The following is a 24,407-nucleotide window of genomic DNA, read 5'->3' as shown; positions in this document are numbered from 1 at the left end:
GCACTGACATGGATCAAATTAAGTTGGAGCAGGACTTTGTCCCTCCTTTCTGTCAAACTCTCAGTACAGGACAGGCAATTCATTGGTCATTAACAGGAGCAATGCATAATGGGAAGTGTGGGCAGGGAACTCCTTGCACCTATAGTGCTGACATGATGCTGATGAGAAGTATTACCCTCTCCGAAAAAACATGAGACCTATAAAACTGGTGTATGCGCCAAAAGCAGTTTTCACTTGTGGCAGATGAGTGAGGCAAGGCCGTGTTTTTCTGCAGGTATTGTGTCCAGTTTAGGAACTAGTAACTTTGGATGGAGGAGGACATGGCTGCCTGCATGTAAATGTATTGTTCTGTTATTAGACTGGTGATGGATAAGTCTGACACTAATCGGGCATCTTGTTTCCTTGCAGAGTGCTGCCGCTGCACCCAGTCCTGTTCTAGGAAATATGCCCCCGGGGGACGGCATGCCGGTGGGTCCGGTCCCTCCTGGATTCTTTCAGGTATGCAAAGACTAAACACTCACACGGGGGCCGCTGGCTGCAGAGTCTCCAGTTAGTTCTGCAGGAGACCTCATCTCTTATGGAGGGTCTCTATTGTGACTGCGGGTGGTCACCTTCTCCGCCTCATATTACATTACCTACATGGTGCGCTCAGGCGTCTCAGCGGAGAAATAAACTATACCATAAGAGGGTACGTTCTGTAGGAATATTTATGGTCTTTTTACATCTAATATTATAGCATAACTATAGGAAGCTGTTTACCTGTTGAGCTTTGTCTGGTAGGTGACTTTAAGAAACCCCTTCAGATATATAGCCATCAGCCACAACAATAAAACAGGTGTATAATATTGGATAACAGGCGGGATGTATTCAGCAGCAAGATAACAGTTCTGGAAAGTGATGTCTCATAAGCAGTACAAATGGGCAAGTGTATGACTCTGAGTAAGGGCCCAATTGTGATGGCTCTCCAAAATGGCAGGACCTGTGCAGCGTTCCTGACATACAGTGGTCAGTCCTTACCATAAATGCTCCAAATGGCAACAGGGGCATGGACATATTTCTGGTAAACCTGCATGTAGGTGCTTTTTCCTGCATACTGTGGCCACTATGTATGGACTTACCCCTATAAAGGTTTTTCCAGTACTGACATATTGATAACATAACAGTGGCTTGCGAAGTATTCTCCCCCCTCCCCTGGCATTTTTCATGTTTTGCTACCTCACAACCTGGAATTTCACAGTTTTTTTTTCTAGGGTTTGCACCAGTTCATGTAAAGAACATGCCTACAACTGTGGACATTTGGTTTTCTTCTTTTTTTGTGAAGCAAACAACAAACAGGACAAAATGACTGAAAACTGCAGTGTGCATAACTATTCACTCCCCTAAAGTCAGCACTTTGTAGAGCCTCTTTTTACACAGTTACAACTGCAAGTCGCTTTGGAGAAGTCGCTATGAGCTTTCCACACTTTGCCACTGGGATTTTTGCCCATTCCTCAAACCATAACTGATTCAGATCCTTGAAGTTAAATGGTTTCCTGTGGTGAACCGCAATCTTCAAGTCTGACCACAGACTTGAAACATTTATGCGTTTCCTCTTAAACCACTCAAGTGTTGCTTCAGCAGTATGCTTTGGGTCATTGTCTTGTTGGAAGATGAACCTCCATCCTAGTCTCAAATCACTGACAGACTGAAACATGTTTTGCTCATGCATATCCCTGTATTTCGCACTATCCACCTTCCCCTCTACTCGTACCATTTTCCTTGTCCCAGCTGCCGAAAAACATCTCCACAGCATGATGCTGCCACCACCATGTTTCACTGTAGGGATGGTGTTCTTGGCGTGATTAGCTGTGTTGGTTTGGCGCCGGACATAGCATTTACCTTAGTAGCCAAAAAGTTAAATTTTGGTCTCATCTGACCACAGCACCTTCCTCCATACATTTGCGGAGTGTCCCACATGTATTTGAGCAAACTCAAAACGAGCCTTACAATTTTTGTGTGTTCATGAAAGCTTTTTTCTTCCCACTCTTCCATAAAAGGCCACATCTAAGGAGTGTATGGCTTATTGTGATCTTATGGACATATACTCCAATCTCTGCTTGGGAACTCTGCAGATCCTTCAGTGTTACCTTTGGTGTCTGTGCTGCCTCTCTGATTAATGCCCTCCTTGCCCGGGCTGACAGTTTTGGTGGGTGGTCCTCTTGGCAAATTTGTAGTGGTCCCATGTTCTTTTCATTTGATCCAGGGGATCATCAGAGATCGGGAATTTTTTCTGTAACCCAGCCCTGACTTGTTCTTCTATACCACTTTGTCCCTGACTTGTTTGGAGATCTCCTTGGTCTTCATGGTGTTTGGTTAGTGGTGCCTCTTGCTTAATGGTGTTGCCGGCTCTGTGGCCTTTCAGAGAAGGTGCAGTGTATGTACTGACAGACATGTGACTCTTAGATTGCACACAGGTGGGCTTCCTGTCACAAAGGAAACTGCTTGCATCAGAGATTTTTAGGGGCTTCTTGGCAAAATTGATGCGTTCATATGCACAATTGTACATGCCAATTTTTACTTGATCCAATAAATTTAATTTGTGCCACTATTTTTCTCACTTCAGCAACTATTTAGTGCTGATGCGTCACACACAAATCAGATTGCAAAAATACTTAAACACCGGTTGAAATGTAACAAAATAGTTTATAAGCCAATGGGCGTTAATACTTTTGCAAGTCACCTTATTCTCAGACCAGTGGAGGTCTGGCACCCAGTGACCCCTCTGATCACCAGCTCCTGCAGCGTCCGGAGGGCACTGTGCTGTCACACTGTTTAGTTACCGCTGCTGGGCTCCATCTGCAGCACCCGGCGGAGGGCAATGGACAGCGGAGGATAGATAGATCCAGTCCTACTGTTTATATGCAGTCAGCGTCCATTGTTCTCCTTGTATAAAGTGTTCAGATAGTGTTCGTCTCTTCTCTGCACAACTCTAGGTTACTAAAATTCACAGCGATCTATAGATGTATGACTGCAAATTGTTTCCAATACCCGATCATTTACCTGCATTATATTGGCTTTGATGCCAGAATTTCCATAATTTGTCCCCATCAGCTTTGGGCTTCTTAGTTGAAGAAGTAGGATCGGTTTTGACCCTAGGATGATGCCATATAAACACATGCGTCTACCCTGTATGTGCCCAATGAGCTCTTTAGTATAGGCAAGTATGTTGCACCCCTACCTTGTGAACCCCTAGGGTACCTGCTCCTTTATTATGGTGCTCTCAGATTACATGGCAAAAACCTGCTGACAGATTCCCTATATAACAGAGGTAGCGGTGTGATGTGTTCTTGGGCATCGGACTGTGACCAGTTGTCTCAGTGATTGACTAGGCCGCAGACAGTTACGTTATGTGCCGCCCATTCCATTCTCCCAGTTCCTGCCCAGTCCTCGCCGTTCCCAGTCAGTCTGGAACATAACTAGTAGATAAATATTTAGGTGTCGCTGTTCCCTCCTCTGCTCGGTGTGACGGGAGCTTCACTTATTACCTTTTTACGAGGCCATTCGGAGAACGGTGCAATTAACATCTCGTCTCCTGCAGACATGATTGACAGCTCCTGTCTCATGACGGCTATGTCCGTACCAGGAAGCCTATAGGAGCCCCCTCCTGTTGGGACCAGTGTGCCCGCTCCTCCCTGACCCCGCAGTCCTGTGCCGCATGCTCGGGGTCCGGCAGATTGTGTTTTATGCTCATTACTGTAACATTAAGCTCTCAGTCTGTCAGAGATCTGTACAAATCTCCTCCCAAATGAAGCATACGTGACTTACTGTGAAGCGCCCCCTAGAGGTGTAAAGTGTCACTGAGACTGATCGCCACAAATCCTGGGGGTCTGCCCTACTGGGGAATCTTAAAGGGAACCTGTCCGCTGATTCCTCATGCCTCAGCATGACACACTGGCATTTCAGGGGACCTCCTGACTATGACGACTGATTTCGGAGGTAAGGTCCCTGCCAGCTTCACCCCACAACAGGCAGGTCAGCTGGATGGAGCAGTCGGCGGATCCGCCTCTCGGACTAGTCATGCTCATTTATAACATTTTTCCCTGACACACCACAGTGTTACAGAATGAAACCTACATTGCTGGATTAAAGGGTCCTGTCACCCCCCCATATTCTAATTAAATCCCGTCGGGGCCTTAGACATTATACAAGTCATACCTGTAGTATAGATATTAGAGGTTTAGTTGCCAAAAAAATGTATTTTTATATGTAAATGAGTGAGATTTGGTGCCCCCTTAGCATGGCCGAGGGCTCAGCGCACAGTTCTGTCCCCTCAGTTTGCATGCTGAGCACTTTGTCATGTCTTGATTGACAGCACGCTGTGCCTGCACTCAGTCAGAGGCTCCGCATCTCCACATGGGCACTGCAGGAGCCCACCATGCTCAGTGTCGGTGTGCACTTTCATCGCTGGCTCCTGTCCGCAGTACAGTACCACAGACTGAAGCTAGCGATGAGAATCTGCAATGGCACTGCGGATGGGCTCTTGTAGTGGCGGTGTGCGTGTTCTCACTGCTGGCTCCTGTCCGCAGTACAGTACTTAATGGCAGCTCCAGACAGGAGCCAGTGATGGGAGCCCACAGTGAGACTATACAAGCACAGATGGGCTCCTGGAGTGTCGGTGTGCACGATCATTGCTGACTCCTGCCTGCAGCCACTGCTTGGTACCATACTACAGACAGGGGTCAGCAATGAGTGCGCACTCCGACACTGCAGTAGCCATTCACACACAGTGTCATTGTGGGCTCCCGTCACTCGCTCCTGTCTGCAGCTGCCATTGGGTACTATACTGCAGAAGACTGGGCTCATGCAGCGTCCGTGCGGAGGATCAGAGCCGGTGATTGAGTTCTGAAAACGCTCAAGATATGACCAGGTTCCCAGCAGCGGTGCACTGAGGCCCCGACTATGCCAAGGGTGCACGGGAGCCCCTCAGTTGCATATAAAATAGTTTTTAATCTGAAAACTAAATTGCTAAAACCTGTGCTACTAGTATGACTGACAGCCGGTGTGTGACACGTGCCACCCGTGGCTCGGCAGCATGAATCCGCCATTAGGGTCACTTCATAGCTAAATGCAAAGTGATCATCAGCAGAAGCTGGGAAGTGCTAATCAATGTATCTATGAAAGTATAGATTTATATTGGATCCTTTTTTTGCTCGGAGCATAGTTACGACCTCCTATAATGAAATCCGTGAGGCGGCACGGCCGTTATTCTCCAGCGTCTGGAGATATGCAGACAATATACTGTGTGCCTGGCAGGTGGGATTACCGTATATTCATGGGTGGGCCACCCCTGCAGGCCGTGCAGTGGCCATAACATAGCCGAGCATTAGTTTGGTGTGACAAAGAAAAGTGTCGGTGTGCTGAGCCCAAGGTGATTTTTAGGAATCGCGTATAATTACTTATCGTTCATTCCTCTCTAGATGACACAGTCTTCTATGGGGAGACAGTAGACGGATTTCTTTAAATGTTGTGATGGCTTCATATTTGGAAGAACCCCAAGTCAGTAACTTCAGTCTTTTCCCTAAAGAGAGGTGTCTGACGATTACGCAGGGACGGGGGCTCTTCATTCTTCTCCATCCATTTGTAATGATCAGATTTTGGTAAATAATCTCAGCTGAATACAGTGTGTGACCCTGTGTTTATAAAACAGATACCTCGTAGCCTAAAATAAAATTAAACGCTATATTTCACACTAAAAAAAAAAATAAAGCGACAAGGTTAAAAAGAAGGGGAAGCCGAGCAATCGTTATCTGTGTCTGCAATGCCACCTAGTGGACTGAAGCAGCAATTGCAACACAACACAAAAATGTGAATGATAAAAGTAAAATTATATACCGTAATTTTTATTTGTAATTTATATATCAATTGTGGAAATACCCTCTGGTTCTAATTTAGTTTTGTTTATATATTTTAGAAAAGGATTTTTAACATTTACGGATTTTCACCATCTGATTTGCAGTTTGACTTCTTTTGTTTGTTATTATTTATGAGGTCATTTCTGGGAAGTTTAATGATAGGTTTTTTATTTTACTGTGATTTTCCAGATACATAATCGGTATATGATTGGTGAGGTCCACGATCACCTCTGATCAGTTTGGCGCCACTGTCTTTTTTTCAGACATTGCACCCACCATGCCTCTCCATGATCATACTAGGAGCTATGCATGGACTATTGATTTTCAGACCACTGACTAAAGATCTGTCTGTTTAAAAATTACTGTATCTGATGGACATTTGAGAGAATTTAGAGAGTATCCGGTGTTTTAATTAATAATACACATGGAAATAAGCAATTCTGTATTATATCTTATCAGAGAAATGTGCTTCTTTCTTTTCCTGGACTGATCTTTTATTCTCAAAATTCTCAATTAGCAGTAAACTAATTATTGTTATTATTATACTGTTTCTTCATTGAATGCAGGTTTTCCCGTTAGTGAGATAGGAGATGACAGTTGGTGCTCGTATAGTTCTATGGAGAATGGGATTTGGGTTTTCCAGGAGAGCTTGCCGCAGAATATCTGTGTCTGCCTCTATCTCCTCCTCCGTTCTACATAGAATGTTAGAAGCACCAACTCTCACATCTTCTCTCAGTAATGTTACATTGGTGTACACGGAATACCGCTGTTACCCAAGAATTGAGAGTAAAAGATCGATCCTGGATGAGAACAAAACCGATTTCTCTGCTGGGATATATTACTAAGTCGTGTGTTTTCATGAGCACTCTTGATTTATGAAATAGGACTTAAATGATGGTTACATTTTAGGCCATTTATAGCGAGTTTGTCGACATATTGACATTTCAAACCAAGCCCAGTCTCTGCACCCTTGGGTGTCCACAAAGCTCAGTGCAACTTCCCATCCGTCTCCTTCATTGGCAGCTCAGAAAAGGGCAAGGATTGGTGTACAACTACAGGTGCTCACGCCAAGGCTGCACACAGCACCAGTGCTTGGTTTGAACAGTCAGTGACATATTCATTTTAATATTACAGATGTTTTAGAGCAAAATGGAAATAACCCCCAGCTTATTACACAACCAGAGCAATGGAGAAAAATAACAAGAAATCTCTAAAGAATAAAGCAAGGCATTAGTAGTACTGGTAATAACGTTTCCTGCACATCAGATGCATTACATAGACCAGTTCCTACTGCATTGTAATCACTAGCTGGTGTAATACTGCAGGTCCTGTCACCAGGGAGAGAAGGCAGTGTACAGCTCCGTTCACACTTGTCATGGCTTCTGGTCATAGATGATGCCGTCCTTTGAATGGGGTGTGTTGGGTTTCAGGTATTTTAGACTGGTGGAATAGTGCTGCCATTATTGACATCAAACATATGAAACCCCCTAAGGTAAGGGGCAAAAAAGTGTTGAAATGGATCAGTCACCCTATAGATCCAATGAATAATGTATTCAGTTTGTAGGTTATTAGACCCGATGAGGTTGGAGTACTTACTTTGAAAATATGTCCCTGATATTACTATGTGCACTGTAGGAGTCCAGCTAGATGTAGACTCTTAAAAAGCAGAAGGAAACCTTTAAGAAAGAACTCTACAGTTATACCACCATGTAGTTGTGATGTGTTGACGAATGTATGCAGTTTGTGTGGTGAAGTCTGGCGACAGATCCCCTGTAATGTGAACAGCGCCTTGCCAGACTCTAATCTGTGATCACTGATCTTTTCCTCTTACCAATAAGAAAGTCCCTGTCTAATGATATCCGTGATCTCATTACCCTCTAGGGTCCTCCAGGTTCACAGCCATCACCACATGCACATCACCTACCTCACAACCTCAGCAGCTCCATGATAGGACCCCACGGGCAGGTAGAGTACACTAGAGTTTGTTGTTTTTTTTTGTTTGGAAGGGCCGACTATAGTCCATCGCTTAAGTCTGGTAGCCAATGCCCTGAAGCTTTGCCGCGGATTCTAACTTTTTACCCTGATTTGTTTATTATTCCTGACCATTAAAATAATAAACTAACTGTCCCCATAGGTGGTCAACTAACTCCAAAGTCTGTTGTGATTAATTTACCCCCTTCTGTAACCATCTTTTCATGCACGTGGTATTTGCGCATGGCGGATTCTTAAAGGGAATCTGTCAGCAGGTTTTTCCTACCTCTTCTGAGAGCAGCTTAATGTAGAGGAAGAGACCCTGAATCCAGCGATGTATCACTTAGATTACATGGTGCATTCGTTCTGACACAATCGGAGTTCTTAGATTTAGCAATGCAGCAGAGCTGAGAAAGCTAACCCCGTCCACACCAAGCTTTGTATGTACATTGTCTATTGACAGTGAGCTGCTTATCACAGGAGGGGCGGAGTCTGACTAGCATGCACACACTGCTGTAGCTTCTATAGTCCAGATGATGCTAATCACCAGGTGATGAAAGCTTGAGGGTAAGTAAACGGCAGCACACAGCCGGACATGTAACACATCTTTGAAATCTGTGCTTTAACCCCTCCTTCGTGCTGTCCTTAGATTACATAGAAAAACCTGCTGACTGATTCCCTTTAATAGAGAGTAGGTGGAGGTTGCCCGACTCGACTATTCCTGCTGATAAATGTGGCCTGAACATTAGTAGCACAACGGTCATAGTGGTGAATCCCACCATTTAAGGGAGATTTATGGAGGGTCGGGGATCCTGGATCTGAACACCTCCCCCAATTGCTTGCCATTCCTCCCTTCCCAGAGGAATCCTGCTTTTAGGAGAGAGGGTATTGGATGAAATGTAAAGGATTGAAGAAGGAAATGAAAGATATTGCCAAGCAAAGCCGAATACCTGAAAGGGTCAATTCAGAGTTTATCATTTGGCAGCGGGAAATCCTACGAAATAAAAAACATACAGGCAGTGTTCGCCCGTTACAGGGCGTCTCCATTTATAGCTGGTATATCGGCTTGCTTGTGTGAAAAGTAATAAACTTGGCATCACGTCTCTGCCGCTACTGCCAATCACCCAGAGATTTGGCTGCAGTGGTCACGTGCTGTAGTCACCGCTGCAGCATGTCAACAAAGACTAGGAGCAGTGGTGGAGAGAGTAGCTCTGGACCTGGGGAGAGTGATCAGAAGACTAGGAGCGGCGGTGGAGAGGGCATCTCTAGACCTGGGGAGAGTGAGCAAAAGACTTGGAGCAGCGGTGGAGAGGGCAGCTTTGGACCTGGGGAGAGTGAGCAAAAGACTTGGAGCAGCGGTGGAGAGGGCAGCTCTGGACCTGGGGAGAGTAAGCAAAAGACTAGGAGCAGTGGTGGAGAGGGCAGCTCTGGACCTGGGGAGAGTGAGCAAAAGACTAGGAGCAGGGTTGGAGAGGGCAGCTCTGGACCTGGGGAGAGTGAGCAAAGGACTAGGAGCAGCGGTGGAGAGGGCAGCTCTGGACCTGGGGAGAGTGAGCAAAAGACTAGGAGCAGGGTTGGAGAGGGCAGCTCTGGACCTGGGGAAAGTGAGCAAAAGACTTGGAGCAGCGGTGGAGAGGGCAGCTTTGGACCTGGGGAAAGTGAGCAAAAGACTAGGAGCAGCGGTGGAGAGGGCAGCTCTGGACCTGGGGAAAGTGAGCAAAAGACTTGGAGCAGCGGTGGAGAGGGCAGCTCTGGACCTGGGGAAAGTGAGCAAAAGACTAGGAGCAGCGGTGGAGAGGGCAGCTCTGGACCTGGGGAAAGTGAGCAAAAGTCTAGGAGCAGCGGTGGAGAGGGCAGCTCTGGACCTGGGGAAAGTGAGCAAAAGTCTAGGAGCAGCGGTGGAGAGGGCAGCTCTGGACCTGGGGAGAGTGACCAGCACTGAGTTTATTATTTTTAACACAAAAAGACAAGTAGGAAAGCGCAGCGTGTGGAGGAGATTTTTGAAATATCATTAACTTCACTGGTACTGTGAGATGCAGCAATTTTGCCGCAGAAAAAAATACATACCAAAAAATGAAAAAATGCCACATGTGAACATACCCCTTCAAAGGAAAGAAACTGTGTTAATAGAAGTCAAAGGGGTATTCTTATGTTGGTATAACCCTCTTTACTGCAATAAATGGCTAAGTTTGGAAGTTCTCCCCTATGTAAGGATAACTCCCCGATTGCTGGGAGTCCGACTGCGGTAGCCCCCAATGATCCCGACAACCTAGGCTCTGAAGGGGCCAGTGTGAATGGAGCAGTGGTCAGTCATGTGCACCGCTGTATTCTTAATGGGAGTGCTGACAGCGAGCGCTTGGTTACCTCCGGAGGTCCCTTTAAGAATTAATGGATTGGAAGTGCACACGATTGACCTCTGCTCCATTCACACTGGGCTTTTCAGAGCCCCTGTTCTTGGGTTCCTGGGGCCTGAGTCATTGGGAAGTTATCCCTTATCCTAAGGATAGGAGATAACGTCCAAACTTGGTACAACCATTAGAAGTCTAAAAGGTTCCAGTGGATAGGGAGTAAAGTACAATCTTCTGCTATAAAGCTGGAGGTATGGAAGGCAATCATGGCCGTTCTACCGCCCTATAGAACACGTAAGGTAATGTGAAGATGAAGGCTGTGGCCTACAGGACGCTTGTGCCCATGACGAGCCTCCACCGTAGGAAGATTCCCGGTGTAATCCGAAGAAAGCAGTGACTGTCGGCTCGCTGTCTCATGGCCTGACATGCCAGCAATATCCGGGCACTACACAAGTATTCTTCTATATGCAGCTGGGAGTGAGGAGCCTTCTTTGTTGTTTAATTGCCCATCATAGTAGAGTGTTGAGAAGCTGATAGCAAACCACTATAGGACAGAGGGCACCATCAACAATAATATTCTATGTGCTCAACCCGCTGCATGTCAAACATAGACCATACAAAAAAGAAGAAAAGAAACATGCACAAACGCAGGGATCAACAAGAAAAAGTTACAAATTTTATTCAATGTCTTTTTAACCACACAACTTGAATTTAAAAACATTTAAAACCGCAAATAGCACAACAGAATATACCCAAGAAAGCAATAAGGGAAGACAAAGAAAGTACACATGGGGGAACAGTTCCTGATCAAATCTCCTCATATAGATATTATTATTATTATTAAATCTAGACCATAAACAACCCTATTCTCATGGATTGGTACCCAATATAGGCAAATAGAAGGTGCAAAGTGCAGTGTCTATAATAATCTGATAGACAGGAAGAGTAACACTAGATATACAGAGCCTAAATGCACAAATAACATTTTAGTACCATACCCATATGGGCATTTCATTGGAGAACCAACATAGTTGAGCAAAAAGAATGAATCAGATGAAAATGCATAGAATAAGCTCCTAATAGACATGCTCACACTCTGTAAATGGCTGAGGAAGATGAGATGGAAAAACGGAACCGGCTCCCATGTAGCCCACCCAACGCGTATCGTCACCAAAGTGACTTCATCAGGGGTAGAGTAGTGTGATAGCTTACAGACAAAAGTATATATAGCACTTACAATTTAAGAAATTCATTGCAGCTGTGACACGAGTCACGCCGGAGTACAGGCACTAGCATGTTGTCTCCTTAGCGTCCCGGAAATGGGTATTGCCTATGCCCAGGAATCCCCATAGAGATGCGGCGGCGTCAGCCCTATTGCACAAGCGCGGTCACCTTAGTTACCGCTGAGATACAAATCAGCACAGAATTACCGTATCCCGGGAAACGCTAGTGCGCATAACCAAGGATCTCCATGAGAATAAGACGGCGCCAACCCTATTACGCAGGTGCAGTAGCCAGGGCGACAACAGTAGCCCAGGTCAGCACTAGCTTGCTACCCAACCAATCAGATTGCTTCATAATGTGCACAAACTGGAGTAACCATGGAGACAAATATACAACTGCTGTATTCGCACAGGCACAGTAAATTGTGAAACACCTTATTTATCGAGCGCAGTCATATAGAAATAATTGCCCAAGGGCCTACATTTATAATGGTATACTGAACTCTTAAGTATTCAAAGTCGAAAGCAATGTCATTTAGCCGAGCTCCATCCATTACGCACGCGCATGTAAATACATAGACATATATTTTACTAGATGATTGAAGTCAGTTACATGAACCTACAGTCCCCATCCCGCAAAAATACTAATCTAGGCGACATGAAAGATATCAATTGGCCAGAAATTGCCGTATGATGTATTTAATGCCAAAATGAGGCAAAGGAGATGAATTTACCAATATAAAGAGGGTGCATAAACATACGCAGGTGATATGTCAACACAAACCCAGGTAGTCACAAAGCACAGATGACCCATTAACTTGTACTGCTAGATCTAGGATTTAAAGTATAAAAGACTGTCTCAACCTGAGAGGATTCTTCAAAAACCAGAACTCAAAATGTGAGCTCAAAAAGGGAAGCCTCCACTATATTGGGTACCAATCACCACCTAGACCCAGAAACCTAATGACAGGGAAAATACCTCAAAAATCATGTTACCGTATCCTATTTAATTTATTATTTTTTGCCCTACTTATGCAAAGAGTGTCAACAAAAAGGAGAAATTGCCAAGACCCATTTTACTCATAGAGGATGGATCTTACAGGGAGATCAAAAGATAATAATTATCTCACTATACAGGGTACCAATCCAAAAAATAGTAAACCTAGGAAGAACTCAATTGCTTAGTCCAATCAGTAAATGCACCCTAAAGTTGCTTGTAGTAGCCAGTGAACAATAGTTCTTCATTAAGTCCAACCGGTGTGAGACTCTTCAATTTATATATCCATTTGGACTCACATCTCAGTAATTGGTTGGTTATGTTGCCACCCCTAATGGTCACATTTATGCCCTCCAGTCCCATGATTCTTAGGCCTCTGATGCTGCTGCCGTATGCATCCAAAAAATGTGCCGCCACCGAAGTGATCGTCTTCCCCTTTTCCCGATCCTGTTTAGCTGTATTGATGTTAGAGATGTGTTGTTGACTTCTCCTCCTCAGTTCCTGAGAAGTTTGGCCCACGTAAAGTTTAGGGCAATCTCACAGGATCACATATATGAGATTTCTGAGAAGCTGATGGCACAAAGCTTAGTCCACCGAGTGCGAGTTATATTAGATATTTACAGAAGACGCCGAGCACATATACTTCCTGTTGGGCATTTCAGGCCGTTGATCACCCATGTTGGATTTGAGCGTGACGATTCTTTGTCCCCGTTAGAGAGAAGCCATTGCCAGGCATTGGGAGCAACAGCTCTTCTCTGCTCAATGAAGGCAGATGTACACTTAGCTAGGCTGGCATTATATGGGGCAGTATATGGGGCATTATATGAGGCAGTGTATGAGGCAGTATATGTGGCAGTATATGAGGCGGTGTATGAGGCAGTATATGGGGCATTATATGAGGCAGTATATGGGGCAGTGTATGAGGCAGTATATGGGGCATTATATGAGGCAGTGTATGAGGCATTATATGGGGTAGCATATGAGGCAGTGTATGAGGCAGTATATGGAGCAGCATATGGGGCAGTGTATGAGGTATTATATGGGGCAGTGTATGGGGCATTATATGGAGCAGTATATGGGGCAGTATATGGAGCAGTATATGGGGCAGTGTATGAGGTAGTATATGGGGCAGTGTATGAGGCAGTATATGGGGCAGTGTATGAGGCAGTATATGGGGCATATGGAGCAGTATATGGGGCATTATATGAGGCAGTATATGGGGCAGTGTGAGGTAGAATATGGGGCATTATATGAGGCAGTATATGGGGCAGTGTATGAGGCAGTATATGGGGCATTATATGGAGCATTATATGAGGCAGTGTATGAGGTAGTATGTGGGGCAGTATATGAGGCACTATATGGGTCAGTATATGAGGCATTATATGGGGCAGCATATCAGGCATTATATGGGGCAGTATATTAGGCATTATATGGAGCAGTATATGGAGCAATATATGGGGCAGTATATGAGGCACTATATGGGACATTATATGAGGCATTATATGGGGCAGTATATTGGGCATTATATGGGGCAGTATATTGGGCATTATATGGAGCAGTATATTGGGCATTATGTGGGGCAGTATATGGGGCATTATATGAGGCAGTATATGCGGCAGTGCATGAGGCAGTGTATGGGCCACTATATGGGGCAGTTTATGGAGCATTATATGGGGTAGTACATGTGGCATTATATGAGGCAGTATATGAGGAAGTATATGGGGCAGTGTATGGCGCATTATATGGGGCTTTATATGAGGCAGTATATGGGGCAGTTCATGGAGAATTATATGGAGCATTCTATGGGGCAGTATATGGGGGCGGTATTTGGGAATGATTGCTGTTCGGCAATCACAATGGGCCGATGGATGACTACTCAATACCCATGGGTCGATATTATAAATTTTCAGCCAGTGATGCAGCCACTGCTTAGCATTAGCCGAAAAAAGCCTCTTCCGATCTTTGTTTTGAGTATTGATGAACATTCGTCCATCTGTCATTGTTCAAAATGATTGTTTATTTCCCCAAAACAGCCAGCGATAATTTACTGTGGTCTAACATATATGGGTATAAAAGGAATCTGACAGCAGGTTGCTGCTGCAACTGAGAGCAGTGTGAGGTTAGGGCAGAGGCCCTGATTCCAGTGATGTGTCAATTACTGGTGTGTTTTCTGCTATTTTGATAGTCTGTTTTATCTGCTGCAAATCTACATTTTTTTTAATGCTGAGCTCTGTATAACCCCATCCACACCACTCATTGGCAGCTTTCTGTGTACACTGTGCATAGGCAGAAAGTTGCCAATCAGTGGTGGGGCGGGACTACACAGAGCTCATGAATATGGAGGACTATGTGGCAGCAGGTTTACTAATCTTCTAGTGATAATCTCCTGCTGATTTTATCAAAATTACAACAAGAAGCCCAGTAAGTGACACTTCGCTGGAATCAGGGTCTCTACCAGCTAAATCTGAAATCAACATAAGATGGAGACAAACACCTGGTGACAGATTCCCTTTATGAATTCAAGCAATCTATAAAGTATTGGTGGTTTTAGTCATCGTGCGTACAAATACTTTTCCTGAATCTCACTGGTGTCGTGAAAAGTAAGTTCAGCAGCGCAGCCGGGGAATAATTGGTGGTGGTACAGACTATACACCAACCTGCCTGCTGAGCAGCAGCTTCTGTCCTCCTCGTCTGGTCATGGGAAGCTCAGGGGATAATGTGATATAGACTGTGTATTTCCAGTTATACTTGGTGTATACAGTGTATTCTGGTCCCTACACTTAGAATGGACCATGCAAACCACCTGCACATATGGAATAAAGCGAGTTTCGTGGACACAAAGGTCCAGTGTCTGGAATAGCTGGGACATTCAGAATGGAGACTATTAGTCATTTTGTAAAGTGTAGAACTGGTTTATAATGATTTTTTTGTTTACTATCTATCAGAATTCATTGGTTCTGTGCAAAAAGCGGCGAAGAAATTAGGTCTGGAAGTTTTCCATACAATTCTGGATATAGTAATATTTTTCCCTTTTTTTAGCCTTTCATGTCCCCTCGATATCCCGGTGGTCCACGGCCTCCATTAAGAATACCTAATCAGGTAAGTGTACCATTAACCCTCCGAATACTGTCGTCCTTTACCCTTGCTGTGTTCTGTCTGTAAGCGAGGTGTTTCTTTCTCCAGGGACTGGCCGGCGTTCCTGGCAGCCAGACGTTACTTCCCAGCGGTATGGATCCTTCAAGACAGCAAGGTGATAAAAGTAGGACCGAGCTGTACAGTTGTTACTGATGTTAGTTCTTAGTAACTTGTAAGTGTTCAGCTATAGATCCAGTGTGAAACTACGGCCCGATTCATGAAAAACACAGATCATTACGTGAAAAACGCGTGTCTGAGTGGGGCCTTAGTGATAAATAAGAGGCCGTCATCAGTCTGTCACTCCCAGAAAACCCTTTTATTGGAGCAGTATTGGTGCCATGTTATGCAGGATTTTGGATCAGTGCCCCCACTATTCTTCCAATTGCACCTCATGCCAAGTGGTAAACCCCGGTCCAGATGCTTTCAGAAGACATTCTAACAACAAATGTAGAATAATCTTTATCCCCCCCATATCGCTACCATTACGGTAGATGGTCAGCTATTAGAAATGCCGCTTGTTGTATCACTATGCTGCAAACTGACGGGAAACATTAATAACCGCTCTGTCTTCTGTCATTGCCTTCGTGCAGTCACATTATCATGCAGTCACCACTTTGCTGGGTCATCTCACTCCAAGGAGATGATTCTGCTAACTGCTGCAAGAACGCGTTTCCTAGTGTGACATTGAGAGTAAATGTCTCCGATGGTGTATGGAAGTAACTTTTATTATGTGTCCTGACTCCTTCAGGTCATCCAAACATGGGTGGGCCAATGCAGAGGATGAGTGGCCCCCGAGGAATGGTTCCTCTCGGCCCACAGGTACGTACCATATGTCTTAGTAGGGGGTTGTGGGGTCTCTGGTTGGAAAGCTGGCGCTGTGAGGTTCTCAGTGTTGGAGGAGTTTGCCAGCTTCATCCTTGCTGAGGTGCCTTCGGGTCTTTAATATATGTCCTGCATATTAAAGAATGTCCGATATGAAGAGGTGAATCCTGACTGTGTCCATATTCATCGCACCGTGTCATTCTTATACAGCACGTGGGTCCCAGTGAGCATGTTGTAACCAGCACCATCCTCAGATCTCTACACGTGGGAGATGGACTTTTAAATAGTACTGCTATTATTATTATTATTATAATTATTATTAACAATTCCACAGAGTGGCCACTGCTGTTCTGCGTCTTTGGTTCCTTGACTAATATTTGATGATTACAATTAGATTGCACAAAGCTTTTATTTATATCCTGAAAGAATCCCAAATAGATTAACGGGTCCGCACAACTCAAAAATGTGCCACAAGCCAATTAGCCAGTTATTGAAAACTATTTCTGCAAAGCTCATTTTTACGATTTGATCTTTACCTCCGCTCAGTAAGATGGATGGTCCTTAGAGTGATGATCCAGGATCATTCAAGGAGGGTTGCTGGAAGTTTTAAAGGATTAAAGGCTATGAATGCCTTTGAGACATGGGAACATTTATTTTTACATTTTTACTAGTTATGTTGTGTTAAAGGTAATCTGTCACTAGTTTTTTATGCCTTTCAATCAGAGACCAGCATGATGTAGGGGCAGAAACCCAGATTCTAGTGATTTGTCACTTATTGGGCTTTGTGCTGTAGTTTTAATAAAATCAGCATTCTATCAGCAGGAGATTATCTCTACAGGACTCATGCCATGTAGTCCCCCTGCTCTGTGTAACACTGCTCCCACCACTGATTGGCAGCTTTTCATCAATGTACCATGTACACAGAATGCTGCCAGTCAGTGGTGTGGGCAGGATTATACAGAGCACTGCATTCAGAGATCTGCAGCAGATAAAGCAGTCATTTTATCAAAAATCTAGCAAACATTCCTGGCATCAACGTCTGCCCCTACATCATTCTCAGATGGGGTAGCAAACACCTGGAGGCAGATTCCCTTTAAAGAAGTTGCACTAAGTTCAAGGTTGGAATTTTTATTTTTTCATTCATTTTAGACCCCGTAATAAGCAGTTTGCAGCCTTCTCCTAATTTTAGCCCTTTCTCGTGTTGCTTTGAGTAATAGTTATTGCATATTAGTTGTGTGTGTCCAAGATGCTGCTGCCTTCACCACTGTTATGTACTAGCACAGCTTCATTCCTGTACCGATTTCTCCTTCTACAGCCCACAAGGAATCTTATCACTTGGTAGCGATTGTGCTATTTAGCCGCCTTCCCCTCCACAGTTTTTCATAGGTTCTCTCTGTATATTCAGGCTCTGTGATTCCCTCCACCCCAGCAGGTGGCTCCGTGTGTTCTTTTTTCCCTTTCTGCATTCTAATACACTGAAACCTACTACATTATCTGCCCTACATGAAAATATGGATGCATTTTCCTCCCTCCGCACTATGTATGGATGCATTTTCCTCTCTCCGCACTATGTATGGATGCATTTTCCTCTCTCCGCACTATGTATGGATGCATTTTCCTCTCTCCGCACTATGTATGGATGCATTTTCCTCTCTCCGCACTATGTATGGATGCATTTTCCTCTCTCCGCACTTTGTATGGATGCATTTTCCCCTCTCCGCACTATGTATGGATGCATTCTTCCCTCTCCGCACTATGTATGGATGCATTTCCCCTCTCCGCACTATGTATGAATGCATTTTCCCCTTTTGGCACTATGTATGGATGCATTCTTCCCTCTCCGCACTATGTATGGATGCATTCTTCCCTCACCGCACTATGTATGGATGCATTCTACCCTCTCCGCACTATGTATGGATGCATTCTTCCCTCACCGCACTATGTATGGATGCATTCTTCCCTCACCGCACTATGTATGGATGCATTCTTCCCTCTCCGCACTATGTATGGATGCATTCTTCCCTCACCGCACTATGTATGGATGTATTTTCCCCTCTCTGCACTATGTATGGATGCATTTTCCCCTCTCCGCACTATGTATGTATGCATTCTTCCCTCTCCGCACTATGTATGGATGCATTCTTGCCTCTCTGCACTATGTATGGATGCATTTTCACCTCTCCGCACTATGTATGGATGCATTTTCCCCTCTCCGCACTATGTATGTATGCATTCTTCCCTCTCCGCACTATGTATGGATGCATTCTTCCCTCTCCGCACTATGTATGGATGCATTCTTCCCTCTCTGCACTATGTATGGATGCATTCTACCCTCTCCACACTATGTATGGATGTATTTTCCCCTCTCCGCACTATGTATGGATGCATTTTCCCCTCTCCGCACTATGTATGTATGCATTCTTCCCTCTCCGCACTATGTATGGATGCATTCTTCCCTCTCCGCACTATGTATGGATGCATTCTTCCCTCTCTGCACTATGTATGGATGCATTCTACCCTCTCCACACTATGTATGGATGTATTTTCCCCTCTCTGCACTATGTATGGATGCATTTTCCCCTCTCCGCACTATGTATGTATGTATGCATTTTCCCCTCTCTGCACTATGTATGTATGTATGTATGCATTCTTCCCTCTCCGCACTATGTATGGATGTATTTTCCCTCTCTGCACTATGTATGGATGCATTTTCCTCTCTCCGCACTATGTATGGATGCATTTTCCCTCTCCGCACTATGTATGGATGCATTTTCCCCTCTCCGCACTTTGTATGGATGCATTTTCCCCTCTCCGCACTATGTATGGATGCATTCTTCCCTCTCTGCACTATGTATGGATGCATTTCCCCTCTCCGCACTATGTATGGATGCATTTTTCCCTTTTGGCACTATGTATGGATGCATTCTTCCCTCTCCGCACTATGTATGGATGCATTCTTCCCTCTCCGCACTATGTATGGATGCATTCTACCCTCTCCGCACTATGTATGGATGTATTTTCCCCTCTCCGCACTATGTATGGATGCATTTTCCCCTCTCTGCACTATGTATGGATGCATTTTCCCCTCTCCGCACTATGTATGTATGCATTCTTCCCTCTCCGCACTATGTATGGATGCATTCTTCCCTCTCCGCACTATGTATGGATGTATTTTCCCCTCTCTGCACTATGTATGGATGCATTTTCCCCTCTCTGCACTATGTATGGATGCATTCTTCCCTCTCCGCACTATGTATGGATGCATTCTACCCTCTCCGCACTATGTATGGATGTATTTTCCCCTCTCTTCACTATGTATGTGTGCATTCTTCCCTCTCTGCACTATGTATGGATGCATTCTTCCCTCTCTGCACTATGTATGGATGCATTCTTCCCTCTCCGCACTATGTATGGATGTATTTTCCCCTCTCTGCACTATGTATGGATGCATTTTCCCCTCTCCGCACTATGTATGTATGCATTCTTCCCTCTCCGCACTATGTATGGATGCATTCTTGCCTCTCTGCACTATGTATGGATGCATTTTCACCTCTCCGCACTATGTATGGATGCATTTTCCCCTCTCCGCACTATGTATGTATGCATTCTTCCCTCTCCGCACTATGTATGGATGCATTCTTCCCTCTCCGCACTATGTATGGATGCATTCTTCCCTCTCTGCACTATGTATGGATGCATTCTACCCTCTCCACACTATGTATGGATGTATTTTCCCCTCTCCGCACTATGTATGGATGCATTTTCCCCTCTCTGCACTATGTATGGATGCATTTTCCCCTCTCCGCACTATGTATGGATGTATTTTCCCTCTCCGCACTATGTGTGGATGCATTTTCCCTCTCTGCACTATGTATGTATGTATGCATTTTCCCCTCTCTGCACTATGTATGTATGTATGTATGCATTCTTCCCTCTCCGCACTATGTATGGATGTATTTTCCCTCTCTGCACTATGTATGGATGCATTTTCCTCTCTCCGCACTATGTATGGATGCATTTTCCCTCTCCGCACTATGTATGGATGCATTTTCCCCTCTCCGCACTTTGTATGGATGCATTTTCCCCTCTCCGCACTATGTATGGATGCATTCTTCCCTCTCTGCACTATGTATGGATGCATTTCCCCTCTCCGCACTATGTATGGATGCATTTTTCCCTTTTGGCACTATGTATGGATGCATTCTTCCCTCTCCGCACTATGTATGGATGCATTCTTCCCTCTCCGCACTATGTATGGATGCATTCTACCCTCTCCGCACTATGTATGGATGTATTTTCCCCTCTCTGCACTATGTATGGATGCATTTTCCCCTCTCCGCACTATGTATGGATGTATTTTCCCCTCTCTGCACTATGTATGGATGCATTTTCCCCTCTCCGCACTATGTATGTATGCATTCTTCCCTCTCCGCACTATGTATGGATGCATTCTTCCCTCTCCGCACTATGTATGGATGCATTCTACCCTCTCCGCACTATGTATGGATGCATTTTCCCTCTCCGCACTATGTATGGATGCATTTTCCCCTCTCCGCACTTTGTATGGATGCATTTTCCCCTCTCCGCACTATGTATGGATGCATTCTTCCCTCTCTGCACTATGTATGGATGCATTTCCCCTCTCCGCACTATGTATGGATGCATTTTTCCCTTTTGGCACTATGTATGGATGCATTCTTCCCTCTCCGCACTATGTATGGATGCATTCTTCCCTCTTCGCACTATGTATGGATGCATTCTACCCTCTCCGCACTATGTATGGATGTATTTTCCCCTCTCTGCACTATGTATGGATGCATTTTCCCCTCTCCGCACTATGTATGGATGTATTTTCCCCTCTCTGCACTATGTATGGATGCATTTTCCCCTCTCCGCACTATGTATGTATGCATTCTTCCCTCTCCGCACTATGTATGGATGCATTCTTCCCTCTCCGCACTATGTATGGATGTATTTTCCCCTCTCTGCACTATGTATGGATGCATTTTCCCCTCTCTGCACTATGTATGGATGCATTCTTCCCTCTCCGCACTATGTATGGATGCATTCTTCCCTCTTCGCACTATGTATGGATGCATTCTACCCTCTCCGCACTATGTATGGATGTATTTTCCCCTCTCTGCACTATGTATGGATGCATTTTCCCCTCTCCGCACTATGTATGGATGTATTTTCCCCTCTCTGCACTATGTATGGATGCATTTTCCCCTCTCCGCACTATGTATGTATGCATTCTTCCCTCTCCGCACTATGTATGGATGCATTCTTCCCTCTCCGCACTATGTATGGATGTATTTTCCCCTCTCTGCACTATGTATGGATGCATTTTCCCCTCTCTGCACTATGTATGGATGCATTCTTCCCTCTCCGCACTATGTATGGATGCATTCTACCCTCTCCGCACTATGTATGGATGTATTTTCCCCTCTCTTCACTATGTATGTGTGCATTCTTCCCTCTCTGCACTATGTATGGATGCATTCTTCCCTCTCTGCACTATGTATGGATGCATTCTTCCCTCTCCGCACTATGTATGGATGCATTTTCCTCTCTCCGCACTATGTATGGATGCATTTTCCTCTCTCCGCACTATGTATGGATGCATTTTCCCCTCTCCGCACTTTGTATGGATGCATTTTCCCCTCTCCGCACTATGTATGGATGCATTTCCCCTCTCCGCACTATGTATGAATGCATTTTCCCCTTTTGGCACTATGTATGGATGCATTCTTCCCTCTCCGCACTATGTATGGATGCATTTTCCTCTCTCCGCACTATGTATGGATGCATTTTCCCCTCTCCGCACTTTGTATGGATGCATTTTCCCCTCTCCGCACTATGTATGGATGCATTTCCCCTCTCCGCACTATGTATGAATGCATTTTCCCCTTTTGGCACTATGTATGGATGCATTCTTCCCTCTCCGCACTATGTATGGATGCATTCTTCCCTCACCGCACTATGTATGGATGCATTCTACCCTCTCCGCACTATGTATGGATGCATTCTTCCCTCACCGCACTATGTATGGATGCATTCTTCCCTCTCCGCACTATGTATGGATGCATTCTTCCCTCACCGCACTATGTATGGATGCATTCTACCCTCTCCGCACTATGTATGGATGCATTCTTCCCTCACCGCACTATGTATGGATGCATTCTTCCCTCACCGCACTATGTATGGATGCATTCTTCCCTCTCCGCACTATGTATGGATGCATTCTTCCCTCACCGCACTATGTATGGATGCATTCTACCCTCTCCGCACTATGTATGGATGTATTTTCCCCTCTCTGCACTATGTATGGATGCATTTTCCCCTCTCCGCACTATGTATGTATGCATTCTTCCCTCTCCGCACTATGTATGGATGCATTCTTCCCTCTCTGCACTATGTATGGATGCATTTTCACCTCTCCGCACTATGTATGGATGCATTTTCCCCTCTCCGCACTATGTATGTATGCATTCTTCCCTCTCCGCACTATGTATGGATGCATTCTTCCCTCTCCGCACTATGTATGGATGCATTCTTCCCTCTCTGCACTATGTATGGATGCATTCTACCCTCTCCACACTATGTATGGATGTATTTTCCCCTCTCCGCACTATGTATGGATGCATTTTCCCCTCTCCGCACTATGTATGTATGCATTCTTCCCTCTCCGCACTATGTATGGATGCATTCTTCCCTCTCCGCACTATGTATGGATGCATTCTTCCCTCTCTGCACTATGTATGGATGCATTCTACCCTCTCCACACTATGTATGGATGTATTTTCCCCTCTCCGCACTATGTATGGATGTATTTTCCCCTCTCCGCACTATGTATGGATGCATTCTACCCTCTCCACACTATGTATGGATGTATTTTCCCTCTCCGCACTATGTGTGGATGCATTTTCCCTCTCTGCACTATGTATGTATGTATGCATTTTCCCCTCTCTGCACTATGTATGTATGTATGTATGCATTCTTCCCTCTCCGCACTATGTATGGATGTATTTTCCCTCTCTGCACTATGTATGGATGCATTTTCCTCTCTCCGCACTATGTATGGATGCATTTTCCCCTCTCCGCACTATGTATGGATGCATTTTCCTCTCTCTGCACTATGTATGGATGCATTTTCCCTCTCCGCACTATGTATGGATGCATTTTCCCCTCTCCGCACTTTGTATGGATGCATTTTCCCCTCTCCGTACTATGTATGGATGCATTCTTCCCTCTCTGCACTATGTATGGATGCATTTCCCCTCTCCGCACTATGTATGGATGCATTTTCCCCTTTTGGCACTATGTATGGATGCATTCTTCCCTCTCCGCACTATGTATGGATGCATTCTTCCCTCTCCGCACTATGTATGGATGCATTCTTCCCTCTCCGCACTATGTATGGATGCATTCTTCCCTCTCCGCACTATGTATGGATGCATTCTTCCCTCTCCGCACTATGTATGGATGTATTTTCCCCTCTCTGCACTATGTATGGATGCATTTTCCCCTTTTGGCACTATGTATGGATGCATTCTTCCCTCTCCGCACTATGTATGGATGCATTCTTCCCTCTCTGCACTATGTATGGATGCATTCTTCCCTCTCCGCACTATGTATGGATGCATTCTTCCCTCTCCGCACTATGTATGGATGCATTCTACCCTCTCCGCACTATGTATGGATGTATTTTCCCCTCTCTGCACTATGTATGGATGCATTTTCCCCTCTCCGCACTATGTATGGATGTATTTTCCCCTCTCTGCACTATGTATGGATGCATTTTCCCCTCTCCGCACTATGTATGTATGCATTCTTCCCTCTCCGCACTATGTATGGATGCATTCTTCCCTCTCCGCACTATGTATGGATGTATTTTCCCCTCTCTGCACTATGTATGGATGCATTTTCCCCTCTCTGCACTATGTATGGATGCATTCTTCCCTCTCCGCACTATGTATGGATGCATTCTACCCTCTCCGCACTATGTATGGATGTATTT

At 44.9% G+C, this 24,407-nt stretch overlaps 1 protein-coding gene across 3 annotated transcripts in view; it reads left to right on the top strand.

Moving 5' to 3' along the window:
- SSBP2 (single stranded DNA binding protein 2) overlaps positions 1-24,407 on the top strand; it is a 196,710-nt gene that overhangs the window by 159,653 nt on the left and 12,650 nt on the right. For 2 of the 3 annotated variants that reach the window (XM_077288483.1, XM_077288502.1), the window contains exons 5-9: positions 409-498; positions 7,773-7,856; positions 15,470-15,529; positions 15,614-15,680; positions 16,314-16,384. In XM_077288483.1, coding sequence (XP_077144598.1) covers positions 409-498; positions 7,773-7,856; positions 15,470-15,529; positions 15,614-15,680; positions 16,314-16,384 — 372 coding nt within the window. The remainder of the gene's footprint in view (positions 1-408; positions 499-7,772; positions 7,857-15,469; positions 15,530-15,613; positions 15,681-16,313; positions 16,385-24,407) is intronic. The other variant, XM_077288492.1, reaches the window with a different exon arrangement.

The sequence above is a fragment of the Ranitomeya variabilis genome, chromosome 1, assembly GCF_051348905.1.
Source record: "Ranitomeya variabilis isolate aRanVar5 chromosome 1, aRanVar5.hap1, whole genome shotgun sequence".
NCBI lineage: Eukaryota > Metazoa > Chordata > Amphibia > Anura > Dendrobatidae > Ranitomeya > Ranitomeya variabilis.
Note: the sequence above shows the minus strand (reverse complement) of the source record. Positions and strands in the feature narration are given on the sequence as shown.